The sequence below is a fragment of the Drosophila albomicans genome, chromosome 3, assembly GCF_009650485.2.
Source record: "Drosophila albomicans strain 15112-1751.03 chromosome 3, ASM965048v2, whole genome shotgun sequence".
In the NCBI taxonomy this organism is placed as follows: Eukaryota; Metazoa; Arthropoda; class Insecta; order Diptera; family Drosophilidae; genus Drosophila; species Drosophila albomicans.
Window position 1 is genome coordinate 967,146 of NC_047629.2, and position 18,159 is coordinate 985,304.

The 18,159-nt window shown below is 37.5% G+C and overlaps 3 protein-coding genes across 4 annotated transcripts in view; 2 read left to right on the top strand and 1 right to left on the bottom strand.

Moving 5' to 3' along the window:
* The first annotated feature begins 1,188 nt into the window (after positions 1-1,188).
* Positions 1,189-1,500, top strand: LOC117566798 (nucleolar transcription factor 1-like). Its single transcript, XM_034246340.1, has one exon. It carries the CDS (start codon positions 1,189-1,191, stop codon positions 1,498-1,500), a length of 312 nt encoding a protein of 103 aa, XP_034102231.1.
* Positions 1,501-4,490: 2,990 nt separating this feature from the next.
* Positions 4,491-18,159, bottom strand: part of LOC117568496 (protein unzipped) — a 33,260-nt gene continuing 19,591 nt past the window's right edge. For both annotated transcript variants that reach the window (XM_052005361.1, XM_034249186.2), the window contains 3 exons: positions 6,285-7,056; positions 5,869-6,215; positions 4,491-5,808 (listed from right to left, as the gene is read on the bottom strand). In XM_052005361.1, coding sequence (XP_051861321.1) covers positions 5,413-5,808; positions 5,869-6,215; positions 6,285-7,023 — 1,482 coding nt within the window. In that variant the 5' untranslated portion in view covers positions 7,024-7,056 and the 3' untranslated portion in view covers positions 4,491-5,412. The remainder of the gene's footprint in view (positions 5,809-5,868; positions 6,216-6,284; positions 7,057-18,159) is intronic.
* Positions 13,735-14,990, top strand: LOC117566796 (band 7 protein AGAP004871). Its single transcript, XM_034246339.2, has 4 exons — positions 13,735-13,956; positions 14,014-14,536; positions 14,588-14,753; positions 14,816-14,990. Exons 1-4 carry the CDS (start codon positions 13,791-13,793, stop codon positions 14,912-14,914), a joined length of 954 nt encoding a protein of 317 aa, XP_034102230.1. The 5' UTR covers positions 13,735-13,790; the 3' UTR covers positions 14,915-14,990.

The window sequence follows — 18,159 nt, forward strand, 5'->3', positions numbered from 1 at the left end:
CCTTCTGGCTCTGTGTGCTGCTTATGTAGGTAATGACGTCATAGCAGCTCGCTTTCAAAGTGTAACTTGTTGGCATATTGAGGGCAAGCATGCAGCACAGTGGCAACAACATAGCTTTGCAAAATTATAAACCCAAGTTGCACAAAGCAACCCAAATATATAGCTGAAGCTTACACTATACTCATAGGCGATTCACGACAATATAGTAAACCCCTTTTGCATTACATTCCGTTAAATCGTAATTCAAAACATATTTTACATTCTCACATTATATTTTCCATTTTGACCAACTGTGCGAGTGACTCTTTGCCTTCGGTTAAAGAGAGTTAAATGTCAATTCTCTTGCGTGCCTATTTATCCATATGCCAAGGCTCTCTAAGGACCCGTTTGTTATCCAGTCAGTTACAGCACTTGCGCAACGCTTAGCACTCAATTAAATGAGAAATGTGATTTTTCAAAAGCATTGATATACCGCCAAGCTTCCTCCATTTTCATTAGGCAGTCATAAAATTTTCTCCAAATTATATGTGACACTTTTCTACTGGATTTAAATTCCAAATCGAAATTCAATATTGTATTCCCATGTGCAATGAAAGTCAAAATAATTTAAATATTTTAAAATTGATTAAGTTTTAATATTGATTTGCGAATCTTTTAAATAATTATATATATATATATATTATTTCAAGAATATCTTAAAATTCCCTTTGATTAATATTTTGTCGTCATATTTTTCTTTCGATTAATTTTAAATATAATTTCATTCGGTTATTGCATTATTCGCATTATTTAACAAATTCAATTAAAACGTATATGAATTACTTAAAATAATTTTCTATTAATAAATGGGGAAGTATTAACATACAAATTTGTTTTGTAAGGGCTTTGAGCTTTATTATTATTTTACGCATTTTTTAAATATCATTGACGTAATTTATTTTTATATCGTCACATGTAAAATAAATACTGAGAAATCTAAATAAGAAAACAATGTGCGAACAGCTGAACTACCATAAATTATTCTCACCACATGCATTAGGGCAAATCAAATAAAGATACAAACGTTTTCGGCCTACAGCTGTTGGGGATTTTCGAATAAAAGTCATACCTATATAAGCTGGAGTGATCTCGATAATTAAAAACAGTTTAAATTATTTCTTTGCAAAGTAACATTAACAAAACAACAAAATGCGTTTCTACATCGTGATTGTATTGATTGGATTGGTTGCTGTGGCTGCTGCTCAGGGACAGCAGGAAGAGCAGGATAACATTGAACTATCTCAAGGCGATCAGCAAGACCAGCAAGATCAACAAGATCAACAAGATCAACAAGATCAGCAAGATCAACAAGATCAAGATGATCAGAAAGATCAGGAAAGTGGCTCCCAAGGCGATCCAGAGGGTGGCTCATCTAACTTCGAAAGCTCTGGAGACAACGAATCAAGCGATAACGCCGATGTTGCTGATAATGCTGAAGAGAATACTGATGATTCCGTTTAAACACCTTTAATCTTTTCCTGAAACTTATTCATTAAATGTCCTGTTTATAATATAGTTAAATCGATTTACTTTTCTATAGGTTATTTACACATATGACGGGAGTAAAAGGTGAAACAGTCAATAGTCAACTTAATCCCAAAAGAAATAAATTTCTTAGCCAACATAAGCGAGTTTCACGCCATATGTTAGGCACTCGTATCGTTTCCCCCTGCTTCCGCAGTGCAAAGGATACAGAATATTAATGCAAATACTTAAAAAAAATTATGAAGCGTAAACACAACGTCAGCGGAGCTGCGCGTAAATTGCACAAAGTGCACCTTAGGTTCATATTGAGAAATACAAACACACAGACACACACACAGACCCTCGCACCTCACATACTCACACTATGAGAGGACAGCAGGCAACCGCGGGCTCTCGTCACGCCTCAATGCAGATTTCAGATTGCACGCCGATATGCAAGAGGCCACGAAGCTGAAAACCGGCCGGGACTAAACTAAATTCAGTTAACGCACGTCAAATAGAAATCCATGCGAAGGGGTTGCAGGTGGTTTGCCGGTCGGTGCAAATGCTTTTTGCGGCGGTGCGGGAGCGAAGGCAATTGTTTCAACGTAGCGAAGCATAAAATTCGGTTAGTACAGCACCAACGCCAGCAGAGCACAGCGGCCCAGTCTGCTGTCCAGGATGATTTCACCTCATCCTCAGCAGCATCGTCAACTGGGCGCATAAAATATGCAGGCTGATTATTTGCGACGATAAAGTGTTCTAAAAACATTTGCCATTGAAGTCAATTTTATATTAAACCAAGGCAAATATTTTATGAGAGTTCCACAACGGGTAGCAGACAAAAAGTTTTTAATTTTAAATATCACATGACTTTGGTAGAACGCCTTCTCACAAACCGTTTTCATCGTAGCAAACCACAAATACTTTTAAACAAAATGTTAAATTTCAAAATGAGGTGAGTTGCATGATTGAAGTAGAAAAGAAAGTATTTTACATGCATTTAATAAGAGAATTAATCAAATTAATAAATTAGTGAAAAAATAAAATTAATTTGAGCAGTATATTAATTTCAAATATAGACAACACAATTCAATTCATGTGTGGAAAAATACTATTCTCATTTTGTTCATAGTTGAATATTAAAAGCAAGTAATAAAGCTTCAGCCGATTGTGCTCGACTGTGATATACTATCTACTCATTTTCAATAAAATAAAACAAGACAGTAAGTACTGACTACCCAAGGCAACATGTCTGGTATATCTGATATACCATTACATTCAAAGTATACTATAAATTACACAATATACCACATAGTAAACCGACAGCAGCAGCCGTGTTTTACCTTTTTCTGTATATAACATACATTTCGTCTAGGCACAAAGTTATGAGTTAAAAAATACTAACAACTCTATCGACAGAGACCCTTCATGAGGATTATACGAAAAGTAATTAATTGAATTTTAAAATTATATTTTAATATACATATAACATACAGAAATGCCCACTTCACAGTTCACAGGTTAATCAATTTTGGAAAACTTGTTGCCGCCTCGAAAATTGGACAACACTTTAACAAAAACGTGTAGCGTAAACGTGAAACGTACTCTGTTCATATTCATAATACTCTGGAGCAGCCCTCCCCATTGTGTACGCCCCCTATAATAACAACATCACTAGTTCAATAGGCATCAGATGAAAACTCGTTTTGAAATCGCCTAGATGAGGTCACGCTTTAAAAATATAACACACACGCTTACTCTACTACATAGAAAATAATTCTAATGCAAAAATTCGAATTTTAAATCATTAAATAAAACCGCTTTCTGGCCGCTATTGTGTTTGATGGCTATGGCATCAAAAAGACCAGAACCAACAGCATTCGAATTGATGAGTAATAAAAATCATGGCAGTGGCTGCGATAAGTACGTGTACGCCAAAAACTCGTCGAGTCGCATATATCATTATCACAGCTAAAGCAAGCAGTGCCGACGTGTTTTGCATTATAATCGAGGACCCAGCAGACTGCATGGCAGTTCCATTGCTAATTTGTAATTTAAATTAACAATGAGAATGACAACAACAACGATCGCATAATATATACAGAAATATAAAATAAACAACTTCAGTCTGCGTGTTGTTAATTAGCTGGCTCTAAGAGCCGGTCTGTGATCTCTATACTCTTTTTTTATTTTTGCCGAACACGCCCAGAACTGGTGGCACCTCGGTCTATACTGAGTATGAGTAATAGACGGGAATTATCTGACAGACCCCATCTGGCTTTCGCTGTTCTATTGTTTAGCTGTCTAACTGTCTACCGTTTGCTGTAATTGGCTGCCACCGCACATATTCGTAAGTCAAAATCGAAATCAAATAAACTGAAAAGAATTGCAGGTGACACATGAGATGTAATTGGACATTAAACGTTAGGCTAATAGTGCGATGTGTCGCGCATATTTCATAGAATTAATTAAAGGCGACTTTTATGGCATTGGGTAACCGTTTCAAGGCGTTTACAGATAGTACATAAAGTCTTAAGAAATGCATAGAGTGTTGAAATATATATAGTAAGTTAATGCATGTTCTGTCAATAAATATATTTTATGGTCCTCTGTTGCTGTCTCATATTCTGAGCTCAGCTTTTCAGTTAAGTTATTTGTCAGCATGTTAAATAAATTCAACCATCCATCAATACAAGTTTTTGAATACCAAGATGAGAAAACACAGCAATTGTTTATCTCGCAAATATGAAGGTATTTTGATACCATATAACATATTATACATACTAGCTACAATTTGAACAGCTTTCTGAAACTTGTTTGCTGTTTTTTATAATCAATGCTAATTAAACAACAAGTCTCAGCTGTTGATATAGAAATCTAGAAAGATCGTATACAGTATATTTCGAAAGACAGTAAATAATATCAAGAGTTCCAGTTCGCCAATTATAAATGATAAGGTAATCCACACTGAAAATCGATCAATATTAATTTACAAGCTTTATTTGATTTCAGTTTTTACGAAATTATAAGTTAGAGATTCTTCTTCGTTTATCATATCTCAACACAGAATTGAAAAAAAACATAAAATTTAACTTATAGAAAGAGAGGAGACAGAAAAGTAGAGCAAAGTATATTTAAAGTTAGTAGTGGAAATGAAAGTTGTAACTAATTTACATATATTTGGAGTGTTTGACTTATTTTATACATAGATACTTATGTTTTACATAGATTTTACATTTTAGACATACATATACATCATTATATCATTGAACGTACGCTATATAACGCATGTACACACATTCTTTAGCCCTAATTTTTATTATCATCTTCGTCATCATCGCCAGATCATTCAATTAATTATTTTCCTACAGTTTATTGTGAATTCATTTTGCGCTCTCTTAATAAACTAAAAGACGAAGCAAATATTAAAACAAATCTGCTTACAAAATGTAAATATTTTTTTTTTTTGTTAAAGATATATATGGAAATATATATATATATATTTTTATATGTATATTTTTTGATTCATTTTTCATGTGTGAGGGCTAGTTAGGAATGTTTTATGTTGCTTAAAATTCAATTTGTTCGCTACGTACGTTATATGCTTTATATAGATGAAGAAGCAGTCATGGGAGAAGTATAAAAATATCAACTTTTCTTCTTCGCCTCATACATCTATTGAACCACGCACCCACACACTGGAGCCACACAAACCTCGATCCGGTTTCATTTCATGCCATTCTATATCTATTCCATGTCTGTCTATCTTTCTGTTTCGGTTTCTATTCGCATCTCACGACATGCTCTCAAAGACGGGTACAACAGGTACAACAACAACAATTAAACGCTATGCTAATAGGGAGACCTTCTTGTCTCAGCCCTCTTAAGGCCTGGCATGATTCCCATCTACAGATTTATTAGCGTCACAATTAGATACGTGAATAGAGCTCCTGTTGCTGTAGTGATTGTTGTAGCTCCCGATTGACCGCTCACACCAATGCCGGCCAGCGCTGCATCCTTTGAGGACATGTTTTCGGGCGCATCATTTGAGTTGACTTCGTTGTTGGCATCATTTAACGTTTTTTCCAGCGAGTCCGGTCCGGAATGCTTCACGCCCATGTGCTCAATACGGACTTGCGGTGGCTCATTGATGGGCGTAGGTTCGTTGTTGATGGTTGTAGTTGCATGTGTCGTCGTTGACGTTGTCGATGTAGTGGTTGTTGTCGGCACCACGGTACCATTTTCAATCCAGTACACTGGACTGAACTCCATCTTCACATCCTTCAAGTAGCTCTTACGCACCTGCAAAATTAATATACGAATTAATTTAGTTTCCGCTTTAATATAATATGACTAACTTACCTCTGCGTTGATCAAACGTGAGACGCTCTCGCTGTCATAGTAGAAGGCAGAGAGTTTGGCAGAATAGGGCGAATCTAGAGTCACGTAGTTGCCACGCAGGGTCACATTAATGGCTGTTCCCGGCCAGAGTTTGGAGTAGACGGCTTTATTTTCCCGCCGTTTCTCGCCATGCTTCAGGGCCCAGTTGATCTCCGCTGGAGTGTCAACATTCTTTTCAAAGATCTTGGTAGGCAAGCCCTTGGCGACACCGTCATGGGCTCCCCAGTACTGCATGTAGTCAAAGCTGTAGCTCATCACCATCTCCACGGTGTCGTAGGTGTCACCGCGATTTTCTAGTTTGCCAGTAGCTATATGGACAATTCAACGTAAACATTAATTAGCATACAAATTGTCATAAGTACGATGTGTTCACTTACCCAATTCGGTGGAATTTTCGCGCATAGTGATACGACCGCCATCTAACTTGATGTCACGCAGCTCGTAGCGGAAGGGTTCCGTTTCAATGAGAAGTTCACCATCATCGTAGTACTTCTCCATTCCGTTCTCCACAACCTTGATTTTGCCAAGACCCACCTGCTCCAAGCGGCCCAGATAGTAATCAGCCCCGTGTTGTGCTCCATCGCTGGTGTCATGCTGTGCCCGGTGGCGTGCAACATAGGTGTCGTCACCCACGCGAATGGCACCCACAGGAATGCCCACATTGAACTTTCGCCACGGCTTCCAAGCGATCTTGCCGAGATGTCCTTTATTCATCAGCACATCGAAATGTTGGTTGACACTGCGCTTGGCGAGAGCTGCCACACACACATGCTTCTGTTGTACTTTCTCGGTGTGACCAGATGTGGGCACGCCATCGATGACCACACGGCAAACGTAAATGGGATAATGCTCATCCTCCGTTATGAATTTGCCACCCTCGACGGCAAATTGCAGCTGCTTGGGATCCTCATAGGTCTCCCACACCAAGGTGCTGGAGGTGACAAGTTGCCCAAAGGATGTCGAAGCATTCGTGAACGTGAACACCGAATGCGTGAGACCCTGCATGGGTGTGATTAAATGCAATAATGTCAGAAGGCATCCAACAATTGCAGTATTGGAGCGGGAGGTCATTCTCCTGATTGTACTTCGTTTCGTTTGGTTTTTGGTTCTGCTCATTGTGTTTAGGTCCACTGTGGTTTGATGAGAGTTCTGCAAAAAAGGAAATACAAAAATGTAATAAGTAAACATAGCATTTCATTCTGGCTTAACAATTTATGTTGAATGTAACTATTTTCCTTGCTGTTCGTAGTAAGTTTTTAGCTGTTTTATTTAACCTTTTTCTTCTAAGCTATGGTAAGAGTCTAACTTAATCAACAGTCAAATCTTTTATTAATAGTATTGACGTAACTGTCCAATTATCTTAGCTTGCCATCCTTAATAGACTTTCTCTACCCGTTGATATGGCTTTTAGTTAACTACAATGCGAGCAAGTGCCAATGGCAATCAGCAAAGCCAACACATACTGTCTCGCACCAAAAGATTAATCCAACTAGACCGAAAACCATGTCGGAAGTTCGCTTGGACGACTCGAACGCCATTGGCAAACATTTTTTGCCTTTACCGAGCGTCCACATTCGAAGCTTAAATGGGATAAACAATGGTCGGCAAAGATGTAACGGAACCACATTGTGAAACGAAAAACAATTCACTTAGCATTTTACAACAAACACCAAACTTATTTGCTTGTGCAGCGGGTTGACCACGTCCGGCAGACATCTCTGATCATTAGACGCGTCAATGTCAGCGACAGAACTAGCACAGACCACTTCAGACCTTAGTCAGGGACACAGTACATGAGTCGAGACATTGTTGTGCTCGCCAGGGGACTTTGTGCTGTCCTACCAATAAATTTGTCACTTGTTTGCGCAACTTCATCGGCAACTGACACATGGAGCGTATACGTAACATGGCAAGCATTTTAGCCAAAGTTGTGGACTAGTAACCACCCTGCACATCATTCTAAGTATATTTGCACATTCTATCGATACAGGGTATAGGGAAATGCTGCTCCGGAAGTTGATACGACACCATGTTTATTCATTAGCAGCCATTGTGAATGGCTTGCATCCTGTCAGTGGCCAACAGAACTCTTCGCTCCGTCTTCGTCACGCCCCCTTTTCGACACTCTGCATTGTGTGCTGGCTTTCTCTGCAAGGCATCGTCTAACCTTAGCGCTTGACCTTAGGTGTGCTGTACCTCGCTTTGTGCCTCCCTTTCTCTCTCCCCCCTCTGTGTTGTAGTGTCCGCTCACTGTCATTGTAGCCACTGTCTGCAACGGATATGAGATGATAAGGTTACATGCAACATCATTTGTTTGCCTGACAAATGATGTGTTATTGTGATAGTGTTTCTAAAGCCAACGTCGGGGCATGCAACTTTCGAGTGCCTCGAAAAGCGAGGGGCGTTGAGTTCAAGTGACGTGAGTCAAAAATTTAAATAATTCACACAACTCGAGTGTGTGTGTGAAGTGCTGCCGGTTGCTGCAGCGATTGTTGCAGCAAGTGATGGATGACGATGCTGCTGCTTCAGACCTGAAAGGATTACAGCGATTACGAGATACATTTCAAATGTATCTACATTTATTTTGACTTGAAGTTCACTAACAGAGACATCGAATGTTCGTTAAATAACTTAATTTAATTAGATAAAATTACTGTTTGATGGAACACCGAAAGTTTTCATTTAATGAATACAAGTAGAGAATATTTGTGAAAATTGAATGTTTTATTAATATTATTATTTATATTTATTTATAAGTTATAAATTTAATTAATCTTTTATAAAAATCTCGAATTTAATGCTGTTTTGTGTGAAAATTTAACAATTTATTATTCATTTGGTAGTAATTCCAGTGACCAGAAAGTGACCAATTCAATTATTCTATAATAATTTAATCACGAACTTTATAGGGTGTCGTATGAATCACACAGTGTACATTAACCTTTAAATTTAAGCTCAAAAGCAAACAAAATTAAAAGATTGTACTCTTAAGCTTTGGTCATGCTCCGGAATGTGTGCAAAACCATAAGATGTACGAACACTCACTTTGCAACTCGTTACTTAATGCGCTCAACTACTGTGACGCATGACTGAAAGAGATGGAATTGAAGAACTCTTGAGCGGAAGTAGCTGTCATAAAGAAGCAAAGGGAGGGAAGGGTCCACGTAGTTGAGTTTGTGTTGGAAATAACAAGACCATAAATTGACCTCTGGTAACCGCAGAGTTTGGCCCCCTTTTCTGCGCATGGCAATAAATATGCTAAAAATAGCAAAGCGAATTAAGTATAACCCAAGGAAATTTACTTATACCAGTATACGAATATTATTTAAGGCGCAGTCAATGCAATATCGCTGCAGTCGGTCTCAGCACGTTGCAGGCAGATAATGACCCGAGTGTAGACGCAGCCTCGCTAGAATTCAATTGAGCTAGCTGCTGGGAAAAACTCCGGTGAAAGTTCATGCTGCCTTTTATTAAATGAAATAGCTGCAAGTTTGCAACTTTTCTGGGCAGCTAACGGAGGGGGCAGCTGCAGGTTGTAGTTCATTTAGATTTACGAGGCTGGTTTTGTTGAAAGGTCTGCGGGTACAACATACCTCGAATAAAGAAGAGAAGGCAGAGTGCAGTGAGGCAACACTGCGCCACTTTAATTGGATTTTATTGAACTTTGACTCTGACCCTCATAGTTGCTGCAACTGCAACAAGTTGTTGCTGATCGGACTGTCCGATAGGCGAGCGTGTTGCATATGCAGCAAACACAAGTACACTCAATTATGATCCGTTATGGATACTGTTCACTTTTCATAATGTGCTATGAGGGCGACCCGCGCTTCAATCAACTCAATTTGCCACTGCACAAAAGGTTTACCGCATTGACTCTGCAACACACTTGATTTCTCACTTCTCAGCTGAGAATTAGACACTCGCCAAAGTTCAGTGCACTTGTTGGGGTCATTAAAGAATCGCTTGATTGCTTCGTAAACAAAAATTAATTAGAAAGTCATTAACAACTATTTGACCCCAGCCAAATCGAAACCTTCCTCCCAACAGACTTTGCTGTACGTGCTGACGCTTGTCGTTGGGCGTGGGAATGTAGCAAAAACATAATATGATGGCATAAGAAACAGAGATAGAAAGAGAGAAACACAAAACACATTTCCAGATTTACGACACTCGGATAATTGATGTAAAGTGAAAAGTTGTCTGTAAAATTCAATTACAATTGAGAGATGGAAGTGACCAAAAGGTGGCTAAGCTTTGCTGCTTTGATTAAGCAATAAATCAGACTGCAAATGTAAGAAGCAACAATTGAAAATGTATCTTCGAATAAAAGCAGAGAAAATGCTTTGAGCAAAGAAAGTAATTAAATTCGATTGAAATCAGAGCATAGATTTAATTAAGATTGCACGAAATAAATGTGGAAATAATTAAATATTTAAATATGTCGAATTTCTTTGCACGCAATATTAGTGTATTGTTTTAATGTTGCTATTGGCTAAACTATAATTAAATATGTATGCGAGGCAGTTAAGTTGCAACAAGTATAAAGTGAATAAAATGAATATTTACACAACTATCGATTGTGTAATTGCTCGAGTGTGCTCCAGTTGAGAAAACTAGGTGTACAATCAATTCAATGATTCCATTCAATACTCGTAATTGTGGCCGACTGTAATCTGTATCCGCAGTCTATTGAGCCACTTTCAGGCCAGGCCTGATAAATGTTTTTTCAATTTGCAGTAGAAAACTTAATTGATAGTTGAGTCTGGAATTTGGTTGCTGGTTTTGCTCTGGCGTTTCCTCAATTATGGAATGCCAATTCCAGGCAAAAAAAAAGCAAACGACAAGCCAACGACACGACAGTGTCATAATTGAGCTTGAATATGAATTGAGTTGAGTTTCGCTCAAAGACTTAACAAAGTGTTTTTGCATTTGTTTTGTTGTTGATCATCAATTGGAATTGTGGGTGGCAACAGCAGTCAAAAGTGCATCTTGGGTTGGGCATTGTAATTGCTTTCTGCTATTAAAAGTGCCTCTAGGCAAACCTGCTGGATCATTCACCAAGATTTATAATTGCTTATTGGATTTACAATAGTTGATAACAGGTGATGATGATGATGACGATGTCGTTGCCTGCAGTCGCCTTCTTACCACACCTACGCTAATCGCCCAAATATAGTTATCGATTGTTTATGCAACAGTTGCACAAGGCACTCAGCACAGTCCACAACCGTTGCCCCAAGCGAGCGACGGAGAGTTGTTCAAGTGCCGTGCGGCATGTGCCGCAGTTTTTCTGTGATGTTTTGTCTGTGGCAGGCAAAATCAAAGAAAAAACGAAATTACAGTGTTGCTCGCTTGTTGCTCTCTTGGCTCAAACAGTTGTTAACTTAATTAAAGTGCACAGCGTAAAGGTAACAAGAGATAAGCACCAAAGCAGCACGTGGTCCAAGCTGAGGCGACTACTCAAAATCCACTTCGTTCCTAGGTTGAATATTTGACGAGGTTCTAAGTTAACAGTTAAAAGGGCACAAACACTTGGCTGAGTACGTGTTCATTTCATTTTACCTTTTTATCACACTTTTTACTTTCTGTCGTTTTTATGACATACATTAAATTCATTTATATTCCCTGCGTATAATAACACTGCCTATATAGCATATGAAATAAAATCAAAAAACCAAAAATTACTGAACTTTACTTATTTCCATTTTTAAATCGACAAATTCGTATGCTCTAGTGTATAGAAACAATAGATCAATTATAAATGTGATATAATAACACCTTTTTGCTCACGTTGTGACTTGTTCGTAAAACAAAAGCAAATCAGAAAATAATTGATGACATAATCCGCTCACGCAATAATTCGCATTGCACGTGTTTTAATTAATCTTGTTAATTGTGTGTGTGGAAGTATTTATTTGTATTATTAAGCGATGGGTACGGCGTACTTTGTTGTTAAATTTATATTTTCAGCAAATTTTTTAAATATTTTAAATTCTGCAGCAAAGTTTGCTTAAATCTTTCAACAAGTTTTAAATTGTATTTTGTTATTTCATGTACTTGCCTTGCGTCATCTTTAAGTCTTGTTTATTTATTTTCATTATTCAACACATCTTCTTTTAGCTTTCGTCGCATCTTTTTCTCTCACCTTTTGTGCTTTCATATCAATCAAAATATTTCTGTTCATATGTCACGATTTCGTTTACTCTCATCTATTTTTCTTTTTTGTTTACTTTTGAAACTTTTTCAACATTGTTTTTTTCTTTCGTCATCTGGAGGCCACTTCAGAGCATCGCAACTGTTTGGCCAGCTGAGCCCCAGCTTTACTGCCAAACAATTCACACCATCTACCGTCTCCCTCCACTGTATTGTATTACAGTAGCGTCCATTTGCATGTGCAGCCATTGCAGTTGCATTAATTAAGGCGTCTGGAGGACTCTGAAACACTCGTTAGCAACAGATTGAGCCAGGTGCAGCCCATTAAATCGTCTGCAGTTTGCACGTGACGCAATTGACAATGGAGTTCCTCCCTCGGGTTAAAGTACATACCCCTCCCCTTCCTCGATTAAACACACAGACTCTGTCCAATGTTGGTCATCTGTCTGGTTCTGTTGGCAAAACGTTGTCACTACACTCAATTAATTTAATGGATCAATCGATCGTTTTATTTGACGACATGCGGTAGAAAGGTCACATATAGTAGGAGCTAGGGAAAAGGTGATTGGTTGGGAGTCCAACCATTAAATTAACGAGTTGGAAGCCTAATTTGAAACGCTTTTGTGTGCCATTGTATTACCGATTCAATTCCCATCAATTACCACCTGAGGTGTTGCAGAGCTTTAAGTCAATAGAAAGTTAAATAATCTTTAATTAGTTTATGCTCCAGTATAAATATTGCATGAATTTAATCACCATATTCAAAATTCATTTATTTATCATTATGTTTACAATTTTCTATGCAAATCGACATCACATAATTTGATAGTCCAAAACATGCTTGCTTCCTGCCGCTAATGAGAAAAACGTTGACTGACATTTAATAGGCAAAAGCGCTTAGTAATTTATACAGATTTGAAGATTTAAACAGGCATCGCATGCCATTGAGAAACATTCAATTAATAGAAAATTAAACAAACAAATGAGCGGATAATTAATTAATTCGTTAAGCCCAATAAATTTGTCATTAATTCCAATTCAAAATTAAATAAATATGCTAACAAAAAAATGCATATGGGCAACAAAGAGGGCCGCATTCGTTTCATAATTTGTTTTACTTTATTTGTAATTTAATTTTCCTCGCTTGGTAAAAAACGTTCACATGAAAGAAAAAATAAAATCGATGATTCCGTTTCAAAAAAATGTGCGCAATTAAATATTTAAATTGTAGTCGATAGACGGCAACTTTTTGATGCCTTTGCATGTTTCTCATCAGCCGCAACTCAAACTTATTGAAGGTCAAAAAATGTTTCAATTGAATTACAAATGGAAAATATTATGGACATTACTAAACACAATGTTCAATTTAACTAATGGCAACTAGAAAAAAATGTATTTAAACATTTAATTCAGTTTTATAAATTTATAATAATAACTTTACAAGCTCACTGATAAACATTTTATAGAAGACAATATGTCTCAATGTACAGCATGTTTAACATGAGTCTTTAAGCTGAATTTAGAGCTATTGATTTGACAAACACAGTTCATTGAGAGACGTGCCTAAGACGTGACTTTCAAATATTTAAATGTATGTAAATGCCAATTCTGATAACCTTTGAAACCTGTTTGCCATACAAATGTTTGACAGTTTTATCTGATTCAATTGTTTACTTGTTCTCTGTACAATATTCACACAAATTCCTAGTCTTACTTCTACAACTTTGGGTATGGAGAACAGAAGCGATACTAAAGCAAAGGAACTGCCAGAGGGATATAAGGAAATCGACCATATCAAATTATCTCCGACTAATAAAAGTCGCGAGACCGACGACGATGATTCGGAAAGTTCCGATTCGGGACGTTTGACTAACATACATCGAAATGTTAAAACAAGTGAGTTCCGATGATTCATTTATTCTACAAAATAATGTCGGCAAATTCCATATCCAGCTGAGAATCAGCCTCGTGGCATTTGGGAAACCATTTTCATAGCAATATCTTATATCTTGGTGATCGTGTTTTTCCCAATATCGGTTTTCATGTGTCTCGTCGTACTGCAGGAGTATCAACGTGCTGTGGTTTTAAGATTGGGTCGTCTGCGTCCGGGCGGACCCAAAGGTCCAGGTTTGATATTCATTGTACCCTGTGTGGATCAATACCAAAAGGTGGATTTGCGAACGACATCGTTGGATGTGCCACCGCAGGATATACTGACAAAGGACTCGGTGACCGTCAGTGTTGACGCCGTGGTCTACTATAGAATCAGTAATCCGCTAGACGTGGCACTCCAGGTGATTGATCCCGCATATTGCTGCCAGTTGCTGGCCATGACAACATTGCGCAATGTCACCGGTCTGTATATGCTCATTGAACTGGTTTCCGCTAAGAAAACACTATCCAGGCAAATCAAAAACATGCTCGATTCCACTGGGGCAACAGATCCCTGGGGCATACGCATTGAGCGAGTTGAAATGTAAGTTGCGATCGAATTAAAAACAACCTCGTTTAATCAGCAATGTAATAGCACCGATATTCTTATGCCCGAGTCCCTGCAACGTGCCATGGCCGTGGAGCAGGAGGCAAGACGAGAGGCCATGGCCAAGGTTGCTGCTGCAAATGGCGAGCGGGATGCTGTGAAGGCTCTGAAGGAAGCAGCTGACATTATGGAATCGAATCCAATAGCATTACAAGTTATTATCGATTTAATATTAATATTATTGCGTAACTAATTCCTAATTCCATTCCTACTTAGCTGCGTTACCTGCAAACCTTGAACACTATTTGCAATGACCAAACCGAAGCTATCGTCTTTCCACTGCCGATCGACATATTGCAAAAACTAATGAAATAATGAAACACATTTTGTTTTAAGATGTAAATTTTAAGTATTTTAACATCAATGTATGTCTATAATTGTTCATTGTTAATTTGATTTGCTTGACTATATTGTAATTGGGGGAATAACACAAATGTAGAAGCTGAAAAAAATTTTAAATATTTTGTACTGCGCATACAAAAAGCATTTTTTATTGTTACTTGCATCATTAAAATCAATTAAATCTGTTGTAATACGAATAACAATTAATTTTGAGCATTCAAATGCGCACTCGCTTCGATGTCGAAATGAATTTCATTTGATTGACACAAAAGATAAATGCCTCAAGAGGCAAGCGCATATGGGAACAATGCAACAGCAACTCATGTGGCACATTTCTGCACAAGGCCAAAACAAGACATAAATAGGGGATTTCACGGGACGGAGACTGAAGTGTTCTTGAATCTCTGTGTGTGCACTTGCAGTAGAATACACATATCGCATATTTCATTATAATGACATTTTAATTATACACGAAAAGATGGCAAAAGCACTTAAAACCTCTTGAGTGAATTAATTAAGTTCAATAATTCAATAGGCGATTTTTCCATTAAAAGCAAATTTCAGTATGAAAACAATGTGTAGCTTTTATTTTACATTTTTTTTATTCTAATTTTAGTTTTATTTTCATATATGGAATATACATATATATGTAATATATCGAATACATTGACCCCACTTTGCAGCATGCTGTGGCGACTGCGAAGTTACTCAACTAAATTGGTCATGGGCCGTTTGACTTTGAGATCCACAGTTGCCACATGTTCCAGCAAAAGAACTACGTCATCGGGCCCCAGCAGAAATAAAAACTCACAACTGAAACCGGTATTCACAGAGGGTCCAATGACAACACCACGTGCTCTTCCCATTTGCCGCCAAAAACAAAAGCCAACACAGAACTGAACTCGTTTATTTTTTTGGCGCTTCCACAGTGAAAACAATGAAACGCCAAAACATATAGTGAAGTTATAAATTTGCCAGCTAACTGAGTTATGAAGTGCATATAGCCCTTTTCTAAGCAGAGTATTGTTTTGAATTCAATGTTCATTGCCATGTTTCAATTTGACTGCCTCAAATAATTAATAGGCAGCAGCGTTCTAAGCTGCGTTACAAATATATCTCTATCTGTATCCATACCCATGTATTTGTGTAGCTGAATATTTAATTTATGAGCCCACTCTCAAGGTGACTGTGACTGTGACGTAATACCCAAAAGCTGGCAGTGCGCCGTTACTACTCTCAGTATTCAATCGGTGTGATTGCCATCAAAGTTAATCAATTTTCAGATTTATCTCGTTGTTTACAGAGCTGCCAGCAAACAGCCGGTTAGCGAGCTCATTGTCACAGATATTTTTTGTAATTTTGACTTGTTGCTTGCGCTTCGAGTATCTAAATTAGAATCACAATCAGAATCGCATATGTCAGCATTAAAAAGCATAATACATATCACAAATCATTTTGACACCCAACAAACTGAAGCTGAATACAATAAGTACTTCAATGCTGCTTCACAGATCTCAAAAAGCTACACTCGCAATAAAATTGCGCGTCTGAGTCATAAAAATAGACAAAATGTAAGGTTGTTAGATTTAAAAAAAAAAATTGCAGAACCAGTTACACACTATTGTTATTTGAGTATTTGTTGTTCCAGTGTAAAGCATAGTTTTGAACTTCCAACGGTTTTCGTTTTCTTATTTTGTAGCGTGATCATGTCTCATTATTTCAAAAGCCAACAAAACTTCACACAACTTTTTCAGGCTATATAAAATTAATTTTTATTATATCAGCTGCCGTTTATTTTGCCATTGCAAATTTAATGGAATTAATGTTGATGATAAGAATTCTTTGACGTTAATTAGATTTCATTCTTTATAAATACAACCCGTATAAAGATTAAAATATTAAAAATGAATTCGCACATTAAATTGATATTTAATTGAATTATTTTTCTTAATATTTTTAACTACTAACAATACTTAACAATTAACTTAACAAGTAAGAACGCTACAGTCGTGAGATTCCGTTAACCATCTGACGGAAAGGTCATCCCAATTTTAACATGAATATACCGAAAAAATATGTTTGGTATATCAATATATTACCACTTTTAAAATACACCATTGATTACTATTATATGTAGATAACATAAATACAAATACAATAAGTATTAGACTATTCCTCAATATCACGTGGTATGTTTGTACACATATTCAAAAAATACTTAGACAATGTTGATCTCTTGCAGTAGAGTTGATTAAAGAGTCGACTTAGGCAGAAACCACATGAGACTTTCAAGTTCCCTTACAAATTTAATGTACAGCCAACAGATGTGGGATTGGATTACACTCTAAGCACACAACTTGTGGAACGGAGCGAATGCTGGTGGTAATTGCAACTTTAAACAGAATGTTTTTAAAGAGGCAGCAGGCTTTATCGGTTTGATGCATGATAAATCATGACTTGATTGTGGTTTGCTGTTGGCCAGGTTAAGCTAACTGTACATCAAAGTTATGGTTACGCTTGTGTGGTGGTTAACTGCCGCTGAGCTGACTCGCTGAGGGTTGCTTGCCGGTCATGCGATGACAACATTTCAACGCCGGCTCCATTAGCACCTCATTGACAGGCAAGACAACTCGCATCTAGTTACGCACCGCTAACGCTACTGTTACTGCCACCTAAAGTTGGAGATGGAGATGCAGATGCAGCTGCATTGTGGGCACTTAATATGCTTGGATATCACATTGAAACTAGATTACACATTGATGATGTGCTCCAGTAAATGCTGCTGTTTACTGCATATCGCGTGCCGCACTTATTATGTATCTTCAAGATACATTTATTCATGTATCTTGTGGTTGCCTTCATGGCCTATAAGCAGAACCTTCCTCACATCTGAATTTGATATTGCTTCAACATAAGTAAATATCATCGTAGAGTGTTTGCCTTAGCTTTCAATGACGACTTTTTGACAGGCCATCAATAAACAACACTACATCTCTCATACCTGACTCCATGTCAACGTTGTGTGTACATCAAATGAAATTTGTAAACATTATAGCGCCAAAGTGCATAATTCATCGTCTGGATTGAAGTGCCTTACAACACATATGAATCTTAAAATTTCACTGTCAAACTGTATAGCCGGCAGTATCTCATTATCATCGTCTTCATCATCAACTACCAGTACTTTTCCGTTTGACACCCATTTAAGATATGTTGAC